Raw genomic sequence first — 24973 nt, 5'->3', positions numbered from 1 at the left:
TTAAAAAGAATTCTTTCTAAATTATTTCTAAATTCATATTATTTGACACACCTAGTATAAAATTAACAAACTTGGATAACTGATGGCTGCATCTTGAGGTTTTGACCATGCACAGATTTTTATGAAGAATAACTTTTTTCCTAAAATTATTAATAAAAGAGTTATTACTCTAATAATATTACTCTAATAAATAAAAATGATGTTCGGAATCTGTAATTTAGGAAAATTTCAGAAAATTTTTTTTCAAGTAGAAGGCTGTTATTGACTATTTGAATATGATTTTTAATTACAAATAACTTTTCATAATAAATTTTTTTGATATTTTGAAATATAAAGGTAGTTTGCTCATGAGCGAAATTCGTATTTTTTGACATACCTCGTATACTGTTGAAAAAATTTGATATCTGATGATTGCATCTTAGGTTTTAGACTATGCAGAGCACTTTATAAAGAATGACTTTTTATCGTAAAATTGATATTAAAAAAGTTTCCCATATGGTTCCAAGTTACGCAGACACCCTGTAGAAGTCCAAAAAATCGACTACAGGAAACAAATAGGTCCATGTTCTTCTTCTTCTTGTGCCACTTCTGGCTATCCTGACCTTGTTTACAGCTGACCTACAGAGTTCATTAGTGGTGCAGCCAAACCACTCTCTCAAATTCCGCAACCATGACATTCTTCTACGGCCCGGATTACGTTTTCCTTCTATTTTTCCTAAGTAATGTAATTTCGAGTTTTCTTCGTTGTATCGGTAACACAATTTCTGGGTCTTTTCCTATCCGTCATATTACTTCAAAGTTTGTGACTCTTTCAAGCCAACTTATCTTCAGCATTCGACGATAGCACTACATCTCGAAACTTAATATTTTTTATGTTGTTCTGCTTGAGAGTCCAGGCATCTACACCGTATAATAGCGTGTTACATACGTACTCTCTTAGCATTCTTAATCGTATAGGGATGCTAGTATCTCTGTTGCAGAAGAATTTTCTCATCTTCATGAAAGTGGCCCTGGCAATTTTGATACGTCTTTTTATTTCATTGTTTTGGTTTTCAGTCTCGTTTATAAAAGTTCCCAAATATTAGTAAGTTGTGGCTAATGGATTGAGTCCGAAGCCAACCCTCTCTCTACACACACCCTTTTTCAATTTGAATGCCGTTTATACGAATATGTGCTGGTTGTATCATGTTTTAACTGAAGGCAATAATTATACTTGGTTTTTAAACGCTTTTCTTTAGTTCAATCGTTTGGATCAAATATTTAGAGGTTAATTTGACTGCCTTTTCTTTAATGCAAATGAATGAAAATTTACAGGCATATGCATTCGCGGGAACAATACATGAATAGTCAATACAATTTTTTTTATGTTTATTACATATTTAAACAAAGAAAAAACGATTTTAATGGAAAATGCTTAAATTTTCTTGTTTTTTACAATGTAGAAACTTGAAACTTTTACAGACTGTAGCTAATTATATGATCTATATATAATTTCTCTTTTTCCGTTAATTGTTTACGTTATGCTTCATAAATAAACAAAAAAGTTTCAAATTTTTTGCCGATTCCGACTACTTTTCATGTTTGTACATCATGTTTATAAACATCCTAAGCGGCGACGATTTTGAACGCTCATATCTTTGTTTATATAAACATAGGCGCTTATTCGTGTCAAATTCCAATAAGATACAAAACAAAACTTCAACCAAAACTCGAATTCAAAAAATTCGTGTTTTTAACGTAGTCTTAGAAAAACCACCGGTAGAGACGTTTTTTGCTACAATTAACATTAGAATTCGTAATTCGCAAGAAATTAGCAGGGTCTACACCGTGCAATAAGTGTGCATAAGAAGGGATGGAAAAACTGCGAAAACTGTAATAGGTGTAAATAATGATTTTGATTTAAGAAATGTATGAAGAAATTATAGAAAATGTACAATGTATGTATTAAATGTTGAAATAAATGCAAAAAATGTGTCTAACATATACATCCTTTTTTTAAATATATTTTAAAGTTTGAAAAGTGTAAGACGAAAAAGCAAAAAATAAAAAAGTATAAAAAAACATGAAAAAACATTTTTTAATAAACGCTTTTCTTTAGTTACTATAGTTGATTTTTTAACCAAGAGGAGTAAACTAAAAAAACAGATTCACACCCAAGAAAGTTACTAGAAAAGTCACCAAATTCATCTTCTTTTTTCGTTGATCATATCAGCTTTCGATGATAATCCATACATATTATATTATACTAACACATCGCTAAAGAGTTTTAAAAACAACTGTTTTTATACAAAAATTGACCAAAAATATAAAAATTTAAGGAATAATGCAGAAAACACAAAAAATCGCCGATATACTTAATTAACCTATAAAATGACAGAAGTTCCAAAATTTCATAAATGTCATTAGTGTCAAAATTTAATAACAGTGGAGTAAACTCACGGTTATTAGACTTTATTACGGTTGTCTTGTCCGACGGTGGTGGGGAGACTTATATTTTTGACTTTACGTCACAAGAGTTTACATTCCCATATTTTTAAATGATTTTCGATCATTGAATGTGTGTTATTGTGTATATATGTGTATTATTTGTGTTATTATGAAATAATTAGACAAATAGTACACATTTTATCTTATACCGGGTGGTGAATCGTAAAAAGGGCCATAGGAAACTCAATGTAAAATTCTGAATTGTTGAATTCCTGCTTCCCTAATTATTTTACATCAAAAGTCATGAGAAAATATTTGTAGAGAATTAAAATCTGTATTAAAATCAAAAGTTAAAATTGTTCTACGATTTAAATGCATTCCAAACTTTTGAAAAATATGATACATTTGCCACAATAGGTATGCGTGTAAAAGTAAGGCCACACGTTACTATTTAACTGACAGTGCTCACACCATTGACTGAATAAAAAAATCTTTATTATTAATCCTTTCTCCGCAACTGAGGGTATCTTATCAACTGTATTGTTTTTAAACAATAGATGATAAAATAAAAATATTGACAGTTCAAAAATGTGAACATTATTGCATTGTGTGTGGCCTAAGTTTGGGCTGAAAACTAAAATGTATAACATTTTTACAAAATTTTGGAATATGTTTAATTACGTAGACCAATTTTAACAGTTATTTCCAATACAGATTTCAATCCTCTACAAATAGTTTCTAATGTCTTTTGATGTACAATAATTATTAGGGAAGCTGGAATTCAACAGTTCAGAATTTTGCATTGAGTTAATGCAAAATTTTGACGCATGTCAAAATTCTCAATGTGTTTTAATTGTATTCATTTTTTTCGAATCCTGAGAAAACTAATTAATATTTTTGGAAAATTTAAACTCAGAATGAAAGACTACATTATTACCGAGGGCTGAAAGTCCCTGAAAACTTCTATAATGTTTATTTTAATAAGTTACAGGGCTGAAAATAAAAGAGAAGTGTGATATTTAATTTAATGATATTCAATATTTCATTCAATAGAATCTGCTTGTTTATTCTAAGGGGCTTTCCGCCCACGGTAATAATGTAATCTTGTATCCTGCGTTTAAATTTTTCTAAAATCCTTGGTTTTCTCAGGATTCGAAAAAATCATATTACGATTCAAATGACAGTAAACTCTCGTGACGTAATCTCACCCTTAATGTTCATTGGTTAGTCGATTTAGGCAACCGTAGTAATGTCTAAGAACCGTGGAGTAAACTTGCCTGCGGTTGGACCAATTAGAAACAAGCATTACGGTGCGGTAAATTTGAATCACTCCTCTTGGTTAAAAAACAAACAATAGTGACTAAAATTAAAAATATTATAAAAAAATCAAATAAAAAGCAAAAAATAAAAATTCAAACTAAGGATTATTCGAAAAAACTGTTTAAATATACAAAAATCTCACACATTCTTTAAAAAATTGAAAAAATCCAACACATTCGTTAAAGAAAAGCGTGGGGCGCGTCTTCATCGAATAAACGGTTTGAAGATACATACTTTTTTACTTTTCGCGCCCCACGCTTTTCTTTAACGAATGTGTTAGATTTTTTCAATTTTTTAACGAATGTGTGAGATTTTTGTATATTTAATCTGTCTAACAGTTTTTTTCGAATGTTCCTTAGAGTTTAATTTTTTTTTATTTTTTGCTTTTTAGTCGATTTTTTTATAATATTTTTAATTTTAGTCACTCGTAACTAAAGAAAAGCGTTTCTTAAAATATTTTTTTCTATTTTTTTTATATTCATATTTATGCCATAATTGTTGCAAGAAATATTTATATTTGTAAATAATCACTGTAATCCTTTTACTATTCTTGCAACTAGTACAGAGTCGTCCGCGTATCGAATATTATTTACAACCTCTCCATAGGGCTTTTCATTCACAGTCATTTGTTTCGAGCTTCTGTCATGTGTCACATAATATTAATTTATCTACGTCGTACGTTATTGGTATGTACCAATGATACAAACCAAAGACGTATGACGTAGATATATTAATATTATGTGACACATGACAGAAGCTCGAAACAAATGACAATCGATGAAAAGCCCTATTGATTACGATTCATTCGTTTGCTTGCAAAAGGGCTTCCTGGCGTATGCTTTCACTATATACATTATATAGCAGTAGTGACAAAATGTATCCCTGTCGTACTCCTCTACGTATTTCTATTGCTTGTGATGTCTAATTTTCTATTTTGATGTTAGCTTTCTGATTCCAATATAGATTGAGAATTATGCGCAGATCTTTATTACCTATGTTTTAGGTTCTTGTTAATAGGTCCATACTACAAAAACAAATTGTCATGAAAAAAAAAATCGTAGTTTCCTGGACTAATTAGTAAACTCTCTTATTTGCTTGGTACATGCCAAACTATGTGATAGAGCAAGATCTCAATTCTTATTGTGAATTCTTATTTTAACTTGTTTTACTTTAATTTATGCAAAGAGGGTGATCACTGGATCTCACTTTAGAGGTCAAATTTTATCAACATATTACAACATTAAAAAATAAAAACAAAACTTACATCATGATACCCAAATTATTAGAAGGAGAATGAATTATTATCCAATTATTCCTTTTTGTTTTTTATTAATTTGCCTTATAGCATTAATTTTCTACAATTAGTTGAAATTGGGTAGATATAGACTACTAACACAAAGCCCGATAAAATTTCTCCTCGTAAATTTTCAAGCAAACGCTAAAATTATTCCTAGCGATTAATTTCTGGGTTGTGATTTTATCCGCTTCGAATTCTAATCGAGTTGTTTTCCAATAACAAATCTTTCGACCCAACCATCTCGCGTCTCCATCTCGATAATGTCTCTCAATCAACTTAAAAATTCGATTATTCCCGTTGTTTCTGCCGAATCGGCGATTATCCGTTAATAAAGTCAATTACTTCCGTAATCGGGGGCATTTGACTTCGATTTAGTTCGCGAGACTTTATATATGGCTCTATTAAAACGAGTTAGAGTCCTTGATGGTCCTTTTTTATCTTGGTAGTTTGGTGGCTTCCAAATTACAAAAAATATCTTTAATTAAAATAGAATCACATGAATATACATTGATTCCATAAAATCTCCTATTCACTACAAAAAAGAAATAGACCAGGGCGGATCTGTGAAAAAATAACTACATTTGGATGTGAGAGGTGATCTTGAACAAGAAAAATTTACCTTTGAAAACATTGATTTATAATTCCTTGACAACAATTTGGGGAGTAATTTTCAATGTTTCTTTCTTTTCTTGATCTGTTTCATGCTCTTTAGTGGTCTGCCATTTAGTGGTCTTTCAGTTTATCCCACGTAGAAATTGTTACACTCTTGTTGAACTCACCTATATAACCCAGTCGCGGGTTTCTTTTTTATCCGAGGAATGGATTGCTTAGGAGCTACTGCATGTTTTGGTGTAATTCAAGAAATGCCACATATGACGTGAAAAGTGTGGTATTCGTCGATTTTATGTACGTTAAAATCAGCGTTATCGTACACCTGGTGTGTATAGCACGGCAGGTCAATTTTCTGCGGATTGCCTGCGAATGCTGACACTTCCAGGCGAACAGCTTCTGTATAGGATGAACAAAACCCCAAAGAGGAAACTACATCAACCTATTTTCTTGAGCCGTACTTTTTGTAAAGAAAACGGCCAACCCTGCAAGGAATGGTGAGACCAACTATCTGGGCCTTACTGCCGCTACAAGACTTTGAGCAAGCGCGTTGCTTATCTGGAAGTGTCAGCAATCGCAGGCGATCTGCAGAAAATTGACCAGCCGTGCTTTACACAACAGGTGTACGAAAACGCTGATTTTAATTTTTTTCTGGTCTTTTCTGTGGCTACAAACGCTTCACCTTCTAGCAGCTACCTATAAGCGTTGCCACCAGTGCTACAATATAGCATATATCTAAAAGCAAAGACATTCTCGGTATTTTAGGATGGAATGGATTCATGGAAGCTGTGAGAAGAGACATACCATATTCATATTTTGAACTAACATTTATTATTTGTACAGAAAACTAGGGGCCGGTTGTTCGAACGCTAATCAACAATGATCACTATCAAATATTTAATTACTGTCACCAAAACTGTCAGTGTCAACTTTTATTGGGTTTCTGAAAACATAATTGATTAAAATTATGAGATTAGTTAATCAATTAACATAACAATTATTAACATAATTGATTAAGTAATTTCATAATTGTAATCAATTATGTTTTCAGCAACCCAAACAAAGTTGACATTGACAGTTGGTGACAGTAATTAAATATTTGATAATAATTATTGTTGATTAGCGTTCGAACAACCGGCCCTAGGAGAAATTTATCAAATGACAGCATTCTAATAAAAACTAAAGTTTTGGAATGTAAAAAGTGGGTTTTGCCGAGACCGTTCAAAATTGGCAATTTTCAACTTGCAATTTAGACCGAACGGATCGTCTGAAAAAAAAAGAATGTGTGTACTTTGTACGCACGTAAGAAGTTATACTTCTATTATAATATAATTTCAACAAAATAAATATACCTACTTAACAGTTACAATATAAAAAATTAACAATAATTACCAAAAATGAACCAAAACTTCAATGCCAAATATTAAAAAAAAAAAGAAAAAATATGAATCGTCCGGGATTTGCTCGCGATTTTTTGATCTCTGGTGTAATGCTCTACCAACAAGGCCATCAAGCCGCATGCTAGTTACCTTTCAGATATACATAATTATACATCACGGTGACAAGTGAAATATAAAAATAGATGTTTTATTATTTTAAGCCCAAGGAAGACAAATCCAAAGACACAAAATTATAATAAAAAACCTTTTAAACCACCTTTTTCAAATTGCGCAAGTTGTATTATTAATATTAATGTTAATAAATGAAATATAAATATTTTGACGTTTCACAATTTGACAATTCACTTTTAACTGCAGTGTCCTAAAAATTTTAAAGCACTAGTGCCTTAAAGTAGCATTTTTAACGCTCTATGGAGTCCTAAAAATTGCATTTTTAACACGTTTGTAGAAAAATATATTTAAAAACACTAATATATTCTTTCCACACCTTTTCTGGACTGATACATACATAAATTAAAACATTTTGAAGTATAACTTCAAAAATATAATATGAAAACTATTTAAAAAGGCACTATAACTATTAACTACTAACCTTTGTTGTTTCTCTTCCCACAAATTTTAAAACGCAACAACCATACATAACCACACCGTCAACCGTCCAAACCACAGCTGCGCTACAGCTGCCATATTGGATAATTTTTGACATGTCATTTGAACATCCAATCAGAACAAAGTTATAATACGCATGCGCCGGGATGGTAGGTTTTAACATAAAAAATTCACCCCCATATCGCGCGTAAAGAAGTATGTATAACTTCAAAAAGTAAATAGTGATATTTGTAGATAATTTTAGGTACTTTAATTACTGTTGACAGATAATTTACTAAAAGTTAACAGTTTTCGGGATTTGAGCAAAAAAGCGGAAAAAAGCTGAACTTTTTCGATTTTCTCGCGATTTTTTTAATGTTCCGGCAAGAAATCTTGTCCGCAAACCTCATATTCAGATTCAGCAGCCCAAAATCCATATAAAATGAAAGCAATCAGAACTACCCCAAAACTTTCCCACTAGGGAGCTCGTAGAGTACAAATTGACTGAATCAGTTGTGGTTGGAAATTTTTGGTTTGGTCATTTAAATTAATATCTTTGGTGTGGCTGGGTTTTCCGTATATGGTTGCATATCCTGTGCCTTCTTTTGTAATTAGCACACAATGTAATTAGAAACCAGAATAGGATTTCATTACCAAGTAATATAGACAATATTTATGAGATAAGTTTCAAGGAAATACTGATAGAATACCTAGAGACTTAGCACGTCATTCCACGCATCCATTTTGGAACAGAGCTGGTCACTCCACATACAACGTATTGATGAGCACAGTAGGCAAGCTATAGACATCTTTCTAGATGTTCAAAAAGCATTCGGTTAGGTCTGAAACAGACCAAAAACTGCCCCAAGGCTCAGTGTCTTTCCCCTTTCCTGAGAATAATTCACTATTACCTCTCTGCTCGAAATATACGCGTAAAAATCGCTAAAAAACTATCCACACTATTCACTCCTCTAGGAGGAGACCCACAGGGGTCAATAGTCGCCTCTATTCCATATTCAGTCTACAATAGTGATCTCCAAGTCCCCAATGCAGCTTTCAAAGCTATCCTGCTATATATTGAGAACACGGTCTTTCTATCCGCAGGATTTAGGAAAACTGTAGAGAATGTTCTACGAGCACAACTTGATACCATAATAAAGTGGTGCAACAAATGGGAAGTAACCCTCAGTCCATCTAAAAAACAACTTATTTTATTCAGAAATCCTAAATGTTCTCACCTAGAATTGCAATAGAACAACCACATCATGCTCAATAGAGAATGACTCGATTTCAGATCGTTAGTGTCTTACTTGCGAATACTACTTCTACTAGTGAAGACGAAACAGTCTATGTTAAAGAAAAAAAAAAATGTGTGTGTACTTTGTACGCACGTAAGAAGTTATACTTCTATTATATGATTTAAACGAAATTAATATACTTTTTATTTATATTCTATTTAAATATTAAACTAATTTATACTTACTACTTCTCAAACATTTTTATTAAAACAGTGCCAAAGAAATTAAAATAATAAAAGAATAAAACACACACAAACACATTAAAAATGCCACAAATGATTTCTGAATATTAATTGTCGGAAATTTTTTTAACTAAATACGTATTTTCTGAAAATAAAATTATATAATAAATATACTTACAATCATAATATGTATAAAAAAAAATAAAAAAATAAAAGTTTTTATTGGGATTCGAACCAGCTATCAGCGCGGTTGGTATATTGGGGTTCATTCGCCTTAAACGCTTCGCCATGGAGGCAATGTGTCATTATGTGCGAAGATCGACTAACTAAACCGATTAAGCTTTTGACATTTTTGAATTAAATTAAATTATTTTGATTTTGAATTGAAATGATTTAGAATTTAAAAAATACAACAAAACATAGAGTAAGAAAACAATATATTAGGTGAACATTGATAGAAATTTTGATGGTAATCAAATTATGTAAATAAAAGTATTACGTACTATGTATTTTGGTAGGTTCAAATAGGTAGGTACCTATAATACATTTACAATTATTACGTACCTGTTGCTTTTAAAGCTATTTAAATGTCACTACAATTATAAACTTTTTTGTTTCTGTCCTCACAACAATAAAACTAATATATTATACATTTGATTAGCTTCATATTGAACAATTATTTATTATTGACAGATCATTTCAACACCCAATCAGAGCCCGTATAACGACTAATACCATACTGTCGGTGTGCGCATGCACGTAGATCAATATAAATTCACCCTCAATCTCAATCGCGCCTAAAGAAGTATAACTTCAAAAAGCTTTAGCAAGTACCCAGATACAATTATTTGGGATGTGACCTAAATGAACACTGGGGCTGTAGCCTTAAAATAAAACAATGCATTGAGATGGTCAGAAGCGTTTTCAATAAGATAAAAACAGTATTATAAAATGGAAAGCTGGGAATAGAAATTAGAACTAGAGTATATTGGGGTGCTATGTATTCTCTGTCCTTTTATATGGACTTGAAGCCTAGACAATTACGGACTCAACTGAAAAAATACTTTCTAGCTTTGAGATGTAGTGTTATCGAAGTATAAGTGAAAAATATCATGGATATATATATAACACATAACAAACACGGAAGTATTCAGAAAGATGAAAAAAGAAATAGTATATTGTACAACAAGTGAGAAAAAAGACATAATTCTCACGAGCGCTGAGGTTTGTTGGCACGAGCCGAGGCACGAGGCGAGGGCCGCAAATCAAGCCAGGGAGAAATATGTCATTTTCTCATGTGTTGTACACTGTACTTTTTCTGTGGATGCGGTTTTGTCAAGAGTTCAAACTTTAAAATTAAATAATTTAGGTGCTTCTACGTATATTATATACATAAATTGAAATAAAATACATATTATACATGTTGGTATTTAATATTCTTAAAATTTATATACTTACGTTATTTATTTAAAATTTTAATTAACAGTTATTCTCGAACAGTTTTGAAAAGTAATTCCTGGTAAGTTTTTCTCCAACACATTTTATTTGACAACATTAATTGTGTTTGTATTGTGCATGTTACCATGGAAACGGCTATCATATATGGAGAACCGTACGAGAACCCGTGAGAAAAAACATTTCTCACTGCAGTGGCCGACTTTTCTCACTGCATGAGAAATTGTTCGTTTTGAATGTATGTAAGTAGTGAGAGAAGTTGCACATTGTATAGCATCCATAGAAAAAAGAAATACTCCACACTATGAAGTAAAGAAAAATGAGTTACTTTGGTCATATACATACTAAGAGATGAAAAATATGAGTTGATGCGATTATTTACACAAGGGATAGTGAAAGGAAAAAGAGGACCGGGGAGACGACGCAAGTCCTGGTTGGAAAATTTAAAGCAGTGAAATGGAGGAACAACAATAGAACTTTTTAGAACCGCTGCAGGCAGAGTAAAATGGGACACAATGATCGCCAATGTCCTTAAAGGATGAGGCACATGAAGAAGAAGTGTCCTACTTAGGTGTCGAATTTTCAGGACACTTAACTGGAATATTGAGCTTAGAAATACCCTAAACAGGGTAGAAAGCAGAGCCATATAAATTTCCTGAAATTTGCATGGAGCGGGTTTTGCATAATATGCGAACTGAGCAAAACAAATATCTCTTATCTGTTTCAACAATCTGATCTCTAATAAAAACGGGTATAAAACGTCAAACAAAATTTTATTGACAGTAGATCTTTAGTTATTAGTCGATTTATTTGATGATTAACTTTATTTGCCAATGGTGAAACGAAATTGATGGAATTAAATCTATGAATAAATTTAATCTTGCGTGCCTTTTATTGATTATTGGTGAATACGGCATTAACGAGATACAAATAAAATTTTTATTCAGGTTAAACTAGCTTAGACACGGAATTTAGTTTACCTCATAGAGTTGTTATTTTATTTAATGTCCGACTGGTATATTGTTTGACAAATAATAATGACATGATTTCGAAGTCAGTTAAGTATGATATAATGGGTCTATTGAATAAAAAGAAGTATTTGCTTTTACTTACAAGTATTTAAGTATTTACTTAATAGTAATTGAATAAAGTCATTTTAAGTAAATACTTAAATACTTGTAAGTAAAAGCAAATACTCCTTTTTATTCAATAGACTCAATGCCCTAGGGCGATATTTTGAAAAATAACGCCCTAGGGCATTACATTTAAATAACTATTTAAATACTGTCAAGTTGACAAATAACAACCTAAGTAAAACTAGGGTTACCACAATTACGTTATGACTATTGCTGGTAAATGTACTTATTTGAAAACTAATTAATTCAAAATTCATTCAAATTTTTTGCATGTAAAGAATAATTTAGTCGGACATTAAACGTTGAAGGCACCATGGGTATTATAGATAATAACGCTTTCGGTCAACGTATATCCCTCTGGCAGAGGCCCTCGGTATATACACCATTGACCTCAAGCGTTATTATCCTTATAATACCCTTGGTACCTTAATAACTATAAAAAACCAATTTTAGTCAATGTAGATGCAAAATACAAATTTATGGTTATTACAGTCTTTCTTAAGATTTTTAAGTCATAACTTAAGATAAGATCGTATGGTAGAAAAGTCATAAACCGTCTACACACGCTATGACAAAACCACGTGACTGTGGGGGCTGACAACGTTGGGTCTGACTGTTTCTGACTCCAACACGGATGAATAATTGTTAACAATCTATATTGATTGCTTTTGTAAAGCTGTAGACACAAATTACGTGTTAACTATGCTAAAGGCTATAATATACAGGGTACCTAATAAATGAAATGATGATTTTACAAAATATACCATTTACCATAAATTCGTAATACGTTGTTTATTTCGTTCTTTCCGTATTCGTTAATGATCTATCTATACACAAATGACGTGTTAACTATGAGAATTTTGCACATGCACTTTGCACTTTTTGTACTCCCAATTTGGACGTTAGAAATTAAAAAATACAGCTTATACACATTATGTTTAGACAAAATGTAAGCATAATAATAATTTCACGTTTTGTTAGATAATTTTGTCAGGACGTGTATACAGAGAAGGGCTAAATTATGGAATAAATTAATTTTCTCTAAAATGGACGACTTTGGAGAAAAATCCCGAAACAGGTCGATTTTGATTTTTAAATTACAATTTTTTGGCATATATTTCATACTAGTGACGTCATTCATCTGGGCGTGATGACGTAATCAATGATTTTTTTAAATGAGAATAGGTGCCGTGTGGCACCTCATTTGAAAGGGTGTTCAATTCTCTATTCAATAATATAAACATTAATATCATTATTTATACAAGGTGGCCAAAAAACAAATTTTTGAATTAAATTAATTGACGAAAAAAGAAGAATGTATGCAATTTATTTAACTCAAAATACATTCTATCACTGTCAGAAAATAGGAAATAATGTTTATTTGGCAAATAAACATTGCTTTTCGCTTAAATTAAATGTTCAAACTGCCAAGTGGTAGGTGGTAGGCTGTTTGTGATTTAATTTAAGCGAAAAGAAATGTTTATTTGTGAAATAAGCATTTTTCTCTATTTACTGACAACAATACAATGTATTTTTAGTTAAATAAATTACATACATTCTTCTTTTTGCGTCAATTAATTTAATTCAAAAATTATTTTTTTGGTCACCCTGTATAAATAATGATATTATTATTTATATTACTGAATAGAGAATTGAACACCGTTTCAAATGAGGTGCCACACGACCCCTATTCCCATTTAAAAAAATCATTGATTACGTCATCACGCCCAGGTGGATGACGTCACTAGTATGAAATATATGTCAAAAAATTGTAATTTAAAAAAAATCGACCTGTTTCGCGATTTTTCTCCAAATTCATCCATTTTAGATAAAATTAATTTATTCCATAATTTAGCCCCTCTCTGTAGAGCTGACCCCGATAAAAATGGTCGGTGAATTCTGTCGTTCAGGAGGTCAAGTTGTCAGGTTGTCAGAGCGTGTGTAGACGGTTATAAAGACTAAGAAGAAAATATCAGGACGATAATATCCTTACATAGACCAGAGCGTGACTTAAGATGGTAAAGATCCGATCACATACCAAGAAGATACGAAGGTCTCGTTGCTCATAGTCAACAATATTAGGGGGTATGCACATAGCTAATGGAGCAATAACAGATAAATAACATTAGGTAATAACAAGGTAGCAGTTATATATACAAGCTTATAAATGATAGCAATGTTTTAGAGGCTATAACTTCGTTTTTCAATACCATTTATACCAGCGGACAACTACCTAATGGTTGGTCTAATTCACTGTTTATAGCTCTACCTAAGAAGACAACAGCAAAAACCTGTATTGATTATAGAACTAGTTTATTAAACCATTTATTGAAAATTTTTCTGACGGTAATACATGGTCGTATCTACAATAAATGCGAGGAATACCTGGATGACACACAGTTTGGTTTTCGTAACGGGTTTGGAACGAGAGAGGCACTGTTTGGAATGAACGTAATTGCTCAAGGATGTCGAGATATATCTGTAGACATATACTGTTGTTTTATTGACTTCCAAAAGGCATTTGATCGTGTATCTCACATATACTGGCAAGATAATAACAAAAATAGTCAGATACATAAAAAAGAAAGGAATAACACCAGCTCTCAGAACTAACAACAACTTAAGCAAATATATTAAGAACAATAAAAGCCGAAAGAGAAAGCAACTACAGAGTGGTGTGTACAAACTAACGTGTGGTGACTGTCCGAAAACGTACATCGGTCAAACTGGCAGAACTTTTGACAAACGGATAGCAGAACACAAAAGGGCATTCAACAATAGAAAAACAGATACTTCTACATACGCACTTCACCTTCTAGATCATAATCATTCTTTCAATGAAGAGTTTCAAATTCTGCATATTCAAAATAAAGGCCTTAAGCTATTTTTTTAGAATCTATGGAAATTAATAAACTGAAAAATACAGATATAATTCTGAATGACCAACTCGAGACAAACAGCTCTTCACTCCTCAACCTCTTCAGTCGAAGACTTAAAAAGGCAAACACATTGTAAACTATATCACTTGAGAAAGGCACTCTGCCAAAACAGCTGTAGTCACTTAGTTATAATAAATTCTGTGGAAGTATAGAAAACAAACGTTTTCAGTGTTTTATTATTAGGTAAACTTGAGCAAGTTGATAAAATCGTTTACCTTGGATAGCAATTAAATTGTAACGCAAAAAGTCACGGCGAAATTAGATCTAGGATAGAGCAGGCTAGAGCCGCTTTTAGAAGGATGTCCAAGGTTTTATGTAACAGAGACCTAAAATTGGCATTGAGGATCCGCCTACTTCGCTGTTACGTGTTCTCGCTCTTACTTTTTCGATCTAAATCGCCTTGAGGCTTTCGAAATGTGGTGCTATAAAAAAATAATAAAAGTTTCTTGGATGGAGAAGATTCGAAACTCCACAATACTAGAACGTCTCAGCAAGACTACTGAGATCATAAAAAGCATCAAGCAGAGAAAGCTGGAGTACTTCGGACATGTAATGAGAGGTCCCAAATATAGGTTGCTACAAAATATTATGCAAGGAAAAATAGCAGGCAAACGCAGTCCAGGAAGAAGAAGAACCTCATGGTTGAAGAACTTGCGAGATTGGTATTGTGTTGATACAAGCATGCTATTTAGGGTGGCAGTGAATAAAATTAAGATAGTTATGATGGTAACCAACGTTCTGAAAGGACATGGTACATGAAGAAGAAGAAGGTAGCAGTTTGAAAATTTGAAACAAAGAAAACATAGAATGGTGAATTTTAGGTACTGCAGAATCGTAGAAGCCAATCAATCTTAACCAATTTGGCTTATCAAGCACTTAACTTCCAAGTAAACAGGTCAGAGGACTAGCACCTTTGCTAAAATTAACGTTTATTTTATGCTGAAAATAATTACCTGTATATAAACAAAAGTTTCGATTTATTGTTTAGAAATACAATAAATATATTTTAGAGAGGAAACCATAACACTCCATCAACAATATTTGTTTATTTGAATTTCATCTAACCACGAACTGAATTATGTTGAAAACCAAGACCATGTTATTTATATATTTACGCGTTAAACAAAACCGGCATGGACGCCATACTCATTTTTGTCATCAGAGAGTCGCTCGTCCGTGGACAATAACAACCAAATATGTTGATTTATCGTTTTGACCCAAAATAAAATGATTAGTTTTCACAAAATGCTGTGGTTATGAGAATTGCCAGACACGAGACAAATGGCGAAATATTTTACGTTTGACGCGCTTTTGGATGTTGAATGGTAAATAATACTAGTTTCAATGAAATTATTACATGAAAGCGTGTGATTAAAGTCGTGTTATAGTCCAGAGAAATAAAGGTAATATCCTCGTGATTTTGACACGGCCAGGTATTTGACAGGTTTTTTGAGTTTTATGGATAACCCAAACCTCCTGCAGTGTCCAGTGGGTTCGGTGGACTTTTTAAATTACTAACGATTTATTACAAATTGCCAGTACAGCTATTTCGGCAGAGTGCCTTTCTCAAGTTATGTATTTTAATATTTTTCTACACTTTATAGTCCTTAACTATGTTGAGGAGGGAAAAGCTATTTGGCTTAAGTTGGTCATTTAAAAATATATCTATATTCCTAATTTATTAATTTCCATAGATTCAAATTAAGATAGATTAAGGCCTTTTTTTTAAATAAGAAGAATTTGAAACTGGCCATGAAAAAATGATTATGTTCTCGGAGGTGAAATGTGTACGTAGAATCTGTTTTTCTCCACCTTGTTGATTAACCTCGTTTAGGCTTTGCAGCCTCTTCAAGGGCAGATTCCCCCCCCCCCCCCTTTTTTTTATTGCGGGGGGAGTTTTGAGAAATATTAGCGTCTTGGGTGCGAATTTTATGGTTGACAGGTTGGTAAGTTGTCCAGACGAGTGGACTGGGGTTTTGCTTGGAGTGGTACGGCATGCCATTTACATCTTTACATTTTTTTGAGTTTTTTTGGTATTTTTTTTTTTTTTTTTTTTTTTTTGTGGGGTGTGCTGCTACTAGACACAAGTTCATTTATCTTATTTAGGAACGGCTCTTGGAATCAGCATTGGGAGTGTAGACTTCTTATTGTCTACGATAGAATAGGGGAATTGATTCAAGGACGTTCCAATACTCCTCAGGAAGTTCGTTGCCTGCCAAATTTAGAAGTTTGGCAGGCGGGAAGGGAACTTTTGTTGCTGGGTTCCTGGTGAGTATTTGTCCTCTACGATCTACTCTGGTCTTAAGGACCTCCTTAGCCCTGGTGTTGTTGCTATTAATTGTTCTTAGGACGTATCTTTTGCTAAGTTTACTGATTCTATCCTGAATCGAGGGAATATTTGCTGTTTTTCTATATTTGAGAGCCCTTTTATGTTCTGATATACGTTTGTTAAAGGTTCTGCCAGTTTGAACGGTGTAAGTTTTCGTACAGTCACCGCATGTCAGTTTATATACTGTGACATTATTATGTCACCCGACTGTTTTCAGCTCCTGGCCTATTTATTATAATTTAACATACCCTTTTTGTTTGCTGAATTTGATTTATTTGTGAATGCTTTTAAAAGGGGGACATTTTTAACAGGTACACACCTCAATATTTCTTTTTCATTCTAGAAAATGTTATATAGGTATGTAAATAACCCTTCGATTGTTATTCTAGAATAAGATGAATTCTTCCGTAATAATCTTCCTTATTCTGGAACATTGTAATAATATATAAAAAGGTGCATTTGAATTAGGGACAGGTCAGTGGTGAATTTGAAAACGTCGCGTCGGTGTATTTTGATATGTAACGGTCGCGGTATTTTTTTAAATTTATGATTAGATAAATTATTAGATTTAGTGTAATAAATAAATTAGATATCGTAGTTTGTAAAATAAAAGATATAAATTCAGTGTCTTCCATTTGTTTGGAGGTAAGCTATTAAAAATATATAAAGTCAACTAAAATTAAACATTAGTGCCTAAAAGATCATAGAAAAGTCAGTTTTCTAACAAGATATCACTGTGTAAGTGCTTTGTCTTTTAGCTCTTGTTGTTATTATATTTGTCTAAGTTGTTATTTGTTCTCAAATCTGATGTTATTTCTTTCTTTTTTATGTGTTTGATATCCTATCTCGAAGTTATTTTTTAACCTGGGAACTTTCTTGGAAATTAACGGGCATATATTTACGCTAAAATTGTCTAGCTAGGTACTCTTGGAGAGCTTCAAACTGCTAAATTGCAACAGGAGCATCAAACTGCATTTTTGTACATAACAACCTTGCAGATTTCTTTAAAATTTTGGTGCAGGCGCTGATGTGCAAGGTGGGCACCTCCGCCAAAATTTGAAGATCATGGAGGCAAATTTTTGTACACATAATGTGTGTTCATTATTATGATGTCTGACTGTATGATCCTAGGGCTCAGTGGAGGCTCTTCTTCAGATAAGGGAAACACCAATAGCGATAAAGGAATTTATTTATAGAAGCGACACTAGGGTAATTACCCCGGGAGAACTTTGAATACTGACTGGTTACTGGTACGCGTTTAGTTGAAGACTCTTTCTCTAGGCGAGAGATCTTAGTTTTATAGAAGCTTAAATTGGGTCATCGTTGACACGATGCCCGCGTGATTTGTATATCTAATTAAGGTAAATAATTATACTTTCGTCAGCACTTTCGTATCATTTCCAAATTATATTGTTGATAATTGACCAATTTGTATCTAAACTAATAATCCACATGTGTGAATATAACAACAAATAAATTCGTGCGATCTACTGGGTGATATAATTATTCTGTTCAATATCGGATATGAATTCTGAATATTTGTTATTGGACACTGACTATTGTTAAAGCATGAACCTAAATTTTTATTTAATATGTAAATACTGTTTTTTATTTAAACAATAGTTATTGTCGGATTGTACGAACAGAATTTAACTTGTAGTAAAGGCTTTTGCAAACAGCAGTATATTTGGAAGGTTTTACTTTATTTTCCTTTATACGCAGATATGTACATTTTGAATGAGTTTTGGGGTATCCTGTATCTTAAAAGATTTATGTTATATTAAAAATTTGCGGTTATTTTGGATTCAGAGGCCAAAATTTAGTTGAAAACAAGTCACAGATTCAATACACCGAAACTGCGGTTCCCCGTGATATCTTTAAAATATTTTATAAAATAATCTAAAGATACAATTAATATAATATGCAATAATAATTATTATAGTACATACTTGCGGGAAACTTTATTGAAAATACTCCAGCGTTCCAGTTCGCCTAAGCCTCGATAATGCGGAAAGAGTCTTATTCTTATACACCGTAGGTATCTGGGACGAGTAAGTGTATTTTCTACTCAAAGTAAATAAACCACGATTTTAATTGAAAATACGTTGTACATGTTTAGATTTTCACCTCAGAAATCGTTCTCAAAATACAAATTAAATTAGTCAGTTTTGTTTTGTTTCTAAATAAAACAAATACTGCTAATAGTTTAATTTTATTGACAGTTCATTTATAATGACATTTCAGATATGTGACATACATTTTAAAGAAAAGGAGTTTAAAAACCATTTTAATTGTAGGAGAGTCCATTTGATTTCAGAACAATAATGATAACAGGTAGTTAATCTTGAGAACTACATCCAACTTTGGCATTAAAATCGTTATAGTACAGTAGAGCGTCGATAATCCGAACCCTAGTAATCCGAACGATCGCTAATCCGAACGCAAAAAAAATTTATAAAATTAAAAAATATGATCGCGGACCAAATTTTTGTATTTAATATGACAATATGGGCAAAATATGACCGCGGATTTGTGTTTTGTTTTTGCAGAAAACATACAATATATATGTTTATTATGCAGGTGTTTTATTCCTTGTAACTAAAACGTATGTACATATGTACATGTACTATATTTATGAGCTTTGTATGTATTTTGAACATATGTTCGATAATCCGAACAATTTGATAATCCGAACTACCCCTGTACCAATTAGTTCGGATTATCGACGCTCTACTGTACTTCCATTGTAAATTATGCAAAAAAATTCATGGTTATATCCCGATGCTTTAAGTAGTCAGTCTTCTTTTTAGTCACTTCTTCCTTTTAGTCACTTCTTCCTTTTAACATCACGTCCTAATACATTCTATCTACAAACCTGGAATGTAGTTTGTTTTATTGTGCAAAATAAAAACAGCTTTTTTGATTTTTCTTCTTGTACCATCTCTCTCTTTTAGAACTATAAATTAAAAGTTTCTATAAATTTTATGTTCATTTTCTCATGTATGTTTATATCATAAGATATAAACATATATATTATAAGACAAATTTAAATCCCAAAACCCCTTCAGACTTGACCTAATAAAGGAGATATTAAAGCAATTACAAAAAAATATAGTTAAACTTACACTTATGTATATCAGACATTTCCTGGATGATGAATTGGTAGATAAGGTTGTATTAAATGACCTCCTCGTTTACACGATTTGAATCCTAAGGATTATTTTTATTGGGGATACTTGAAAAGTAACATTATTTGTAAAACTAAACCAGCAAGTGTTGTAGAGCTAAGGTAAAGCATTTAACGGTGAATCCATATTAATTTATAGAAAAACATGCAGAAATGCATAGATGCATTCTATAGGCGGAACAAAAACAAAAATGGCAGACAACATCGTTCCATACATAAAAACAAGAATAATTGAGAGAATACGTTGTTTTTTATACCATAAATATTTTAAAGGTCTCCTTTATTTTTAAACGTATAAACTATATTTATTGACTAATATTTTACATAATCTCCTTACTATTGTACATTGAACTAAAAAATGTATCGGTTTTCATTTTTTCTTTTTTGTTTCAGTGGTAATTGCGAACGGGGAAGGAGAAAGTAGAGTGGTAAGTGTTATTTAATTCCTTTTTAAATTTATTATTGGAATTGGCTTCCGACCGATTTGGTTAATACCATAAATACAATTTTATCTCCAGATATAAGCAGATAATTTAATGTAATGAACAGGGCTGGTTTTAGGGTTTTGAGCGCCGTTTTAACCCCTAACGCAGCTGGTTGCAAAAGTAGACGAAGTAAGTCTACGTTATTGTATTTTTTATTACACATTAACTTCGATTTTTTGTCAAAGGTTTTCCAACTTTCTTTTTTTACAATGACGTTTTTGGGCTTATTTCAGACGCCCCTGATGATGCTCTAGGGGCGAAACTATATTCGAGCAAAATTTAATAAGCTAGGTGCTCGATATCTGCCTTTTATTTCAATAAATATCCATAATCTGTTGATAGATAGGTGCCATCTCTTCATATACGTGTTAGTTGGTACTAGTAGGTATACGTATAGGTAACAAACTCTAAAAATCAATTGAAATAAACAGTGGCCTTAAACAAGGAAACGAGCTTTTAATACAATCCTGTAGAAAATAGTGGTAGGGGACCCCAAGGGATTTTTGCAGTTACTCGAGCGCGTCAGATTATTACATGGGGAGAGACCTTGTACCCTGAAAATGTACCTCTACCATACATTGTTTCTTAATGCAGGGAGTTCGTTAAAAAAATCTATCCTTAGAAAAACTCGAAATCGTCAGATTAAGATAAGGTAAGTTAAGTACATGCAAAACAGTGTATATTTCAAAAATCTGACGATTTGAGCGGGGCGTAAGGAAATTGGTGAGTCCTAAAGTTTCACAAAGAAAAAGTGAACATTTCGCGAAATAAATGACAGATCGAAAAACTAAAAAATACGTGCTCAATATTTTTCAAAAATCTATCGAATGATATTAAACAGGACTTCCCACGGAGAGGGGTGGGGGTAAATTTAAAATTTTAAATAGGAATCCCGCGATATTTCGCGAAATGAACATCAGATCAAAAAACTGAAAAATACAGTTATTCAGTATATTTGAAAAATCTATCGAACGACACCAAACACGACCCCCACGGAGGTGGGGTGGGGGGTTACTTTAAAATCTTAAATAGGAGCCCCCATTTTTTATTGCAGATTTGGATTCCTTACGTAAAAATAAGGAACTTTTATTCGAGACATTTTTTCGAATTATGGATAGATCTATGGATAGCGCAATAATCTAAAAAGACGATTTGTTGGAAATGGAAAATTAAATTAAAAAATGGAAAGTCCCCACTAAGATGGAAAACTTTACTTAACTTTTTTGGTTTTAAGACCTACTCTTCTCAACCCAATAGGTCTCCATAACGCTCGAGTGACTGCACATTTAGCATACTTTTCTCCCCTACCATAGTAAGAATTTCGTAGTTACTGACAGTAACTGGACCAAAATTACTACTAGCTTAGGCGGATGACATAGATATTGTGGGAAAGACAGTCAACGATGTAAAGGAGACTTTCAATAAATTAGAGGCAGTGGCAAAAAATGGGTCTAGGGGTCAATAAATAGAAAATCAAATATCTATGCTCTTGACACTTTACTATTACATCTAAGAATCTAACACAATCATTAAAAAATTGGGATGTCCCGAAAAGACTGGTCATAAATTATACCACAGATTCTGGGACCAAAAATAGGTTGATAAACCTCACTTACCTATATACAATAGTGTACACAAAAAAAGTTACAGCCCTTTGAAGTTATAAAATTAAAATCGATTTTTTTTCATATATCAAAAACTTTGAGAGATTTTTTTATTGAAAATGGACATGTGGCACTCTTATGGCAGCAAAATCTTAACAAAAATTAAAGTGAAATTTGTGCACCCTATAAAAATTCTATGGGGGTTTTGTTCCCTTAAACTTCCCAAACTATTGTGTACGTTCCAATTAAATTATTATTGTGGCACCATTAGTTAAACAAAATGTTTCTAAAACTTTTTTGCCTCCTGGCACTTTTTCGATAAGCCAGTGTTTATCGAGATATTTTGAATATTTTTCGAATCCACCACATATGGTTAAGTACGATTATAGAGACCTGTTAATAATCTGAAAATTTATTTATAATTTACATTTTTAGGTATATTTTGAAAAAGACGCCATATCTCATTAAAAGGTGACATAGAAAAAAGACTAGAGGCAAAAAAGTTTTATAAACACTGTGTTTAACTAATAGTACCAACATAATAGTTTAATTGGAGGGTACATAAACATTTGGGGGGTCTAAATGAACAAAATCCCCATAAAATGTTTATGTTAATATATTAAAAAAGAAGCCGCATCTCGATAAAAACGGACGTATCGAAAGAATACTAAGAGGCAAAAAAGTTTTAAAAACGTTGTGTTTAACTAATGGTACCACAATAATGAATTGATTGGAACGTACACAAAAGTTTGGGGGGGTTTAAGGGAACAAAACCCACATAAAATTTTTATGTGGTGGACAAATTTCACTATAATATTGTTTTAAGATATTCCTGCCATAAGAATGATACATGTGCATTTTCAATAAAAAATCTCTAACAGTTTTCGATATATTGAAAAAAAATCGATTTTAATTTTGTAACTTCAAAGGGCTGTAACTTTTTTATGAGCACATTTGTACTAAGGTAAGTTAGATTCAATCGAACTATTTTTAACCCCAGAACGTGTGGTATAATTTATGACCAATCTTTTCGGGACACCCTGTATAAAAGAGCGATTAGACCGGTATTCATGTATCTGGACGTGGGCTCTGGCAAAAGCAATGGAAAGAAAACTCAGATGTTTTGAGAGAAGAATTCTCAGAGGAATCTTTGGGCCTTACCACGACCCAAATATTAACCAATACCAAATGAGAGCAAATGCCGAGGTCAAACAGATTTATAGGGCTAGCGACGTAGTCCAAGAAATTAAATCTCAGCGTCTAAGATGGACAGGCCATGTTCATAGAGTTCCTAATAATCTCCTTAACAAGTTAATCTGGGAGGAAGCCTCGACAAGAGAGAAGAAAGCCCTTAGCCTTAGAAACGATCGGGAGACAACATATGATCAGATTTAACAACAATGTTAACTCACTGACTCAACGAGATTGAAGCGAGTTGTGCAGTTAGCCAATACTCACCCCGTACTGTAGTGCTACGAGAAGAAGAAATAAGAAGAGCGTCCCGGGAAAATAGCCCCTTTCATGCAAGAATATACAAAGTTCATACTTTGGGAAAATACTCTTTGAAGCATCCTGATAAAAAGTTCTCATGGGCACATCTTGATCGTATGGAGGATTTTCAATATATAGAGACACAAACTCGGAAAATTATAAGATTTACCGGCTACTCCAATTCCCTGAGTTACTGGTTATCTGGCAACATGTAGAAGTTTGGATCAAGGAAACGTACTAGTAGTCTAGGATTTTTTCCTGGCTATCCAATGGCGACCTTTACTTTGACCTTGACCTTCAACGGACGTCATCTTCTAGAGTTTCGAGGGTTTTCAGCATTAAATTGATATAAACAAATTACTCATGGGTTTTTGGGATCGCTAAACATGAATATGCCATCAGAATTGATCTCCGGAGGACGTGGTGGCCAGGGCCACTGCAAGGGACGTCATCTTCTAGAGTTTCGATGGTTTTCGGCATTTAATTGATACAAATGAATTACTGAAGGGTACTGGAGGGACTCCCGGAGCACCTGGTTTCCAAGGTCAATGAAAGCGGCTCCTGGAGTTTCGAGGGTCTTCGGTATTACATTGATGCAAACGGATTACTGGAAATTGGAGTTACTGAACACGAATACCCCATCAGAACAGCCATCGGAGTACCTGGTGCCTAAGGCACGGCATGCATTGGATATTTAAGAGCTTTCGGTACTAAATTAGTGTAAACTCAATATTCACAGTTTTTGGGGCTACTGAACGTGAATGCACCATCAGATCCGACCCACGGAGCACCTGGTGCGTAAGACAGGTCCTCTTCTGTAGTTTTGACAGGTTTCGGTATTAAATTGATGCAGATGAGTATTACCCATGGATTTTTGTGGCTGCTGAACACAAATACGTCAGCAGAACAGACACCGGGGTACCTGGTGTCTAAGGCACGTCATTTTCTGGGGTTTCGAGAGTTTTCGGTACTAAATTGATGCAAACGGATTACTCTTGTGTTTTTGGGGTTGCTGAACACGAATATGACGTAGATAAAAGACTTTGTAGTATCTAGTGACCACGATGAATCACAATATCAAAATAGAATATAGTAAACCGATGTTAAAACAAATGAAAGAAAAACATTATCAGATATAAATTGAGTTTATATTTATAAATAATTAAAACAATTGAATAGCACAACATAGTTATTTTAATAAAAATATACAAATAGCAAAAAAAATT

General features: G+C 32.8%; 1 protein-coding gene across 1 annotated transcript in view; it reads left to right on the top strand.

Moving 5' to 3' along the window:
• LOC114333350 (uncharacterized) overlaps nt 1-24973 on the top strand; it is a 941557-nt gene that overhangs the window by 104219 nt on the left and 812365 nt on the right. The window contains exon 2 of the mRNA XM_050643392.1: nt 20561-20595. Within this exon, the coding sequence (XP_050499349.1) occupies nt 20561-20595 (35 nt within the window). The remainder of the gene's footprint in view (nt 1-20560; nt 20596-24973) is intronic.

This window comes from Diabrotica virgifera, chromosome 2 (genome assembly GCF_917563875.1).
Source record: "Diabrotica virgifera virgifera chromosome 2, PGI_DIABVI_V3a".
NCBI lineage: Eukaryota > Metazoa > Arthropoda > Insecta > Coleoptera > Chrysomelidae > Diabrotica > Diabrotica virgifera.
This window is presented reverse-complemented; position numbering and strand designations above follow the sequence as displayed.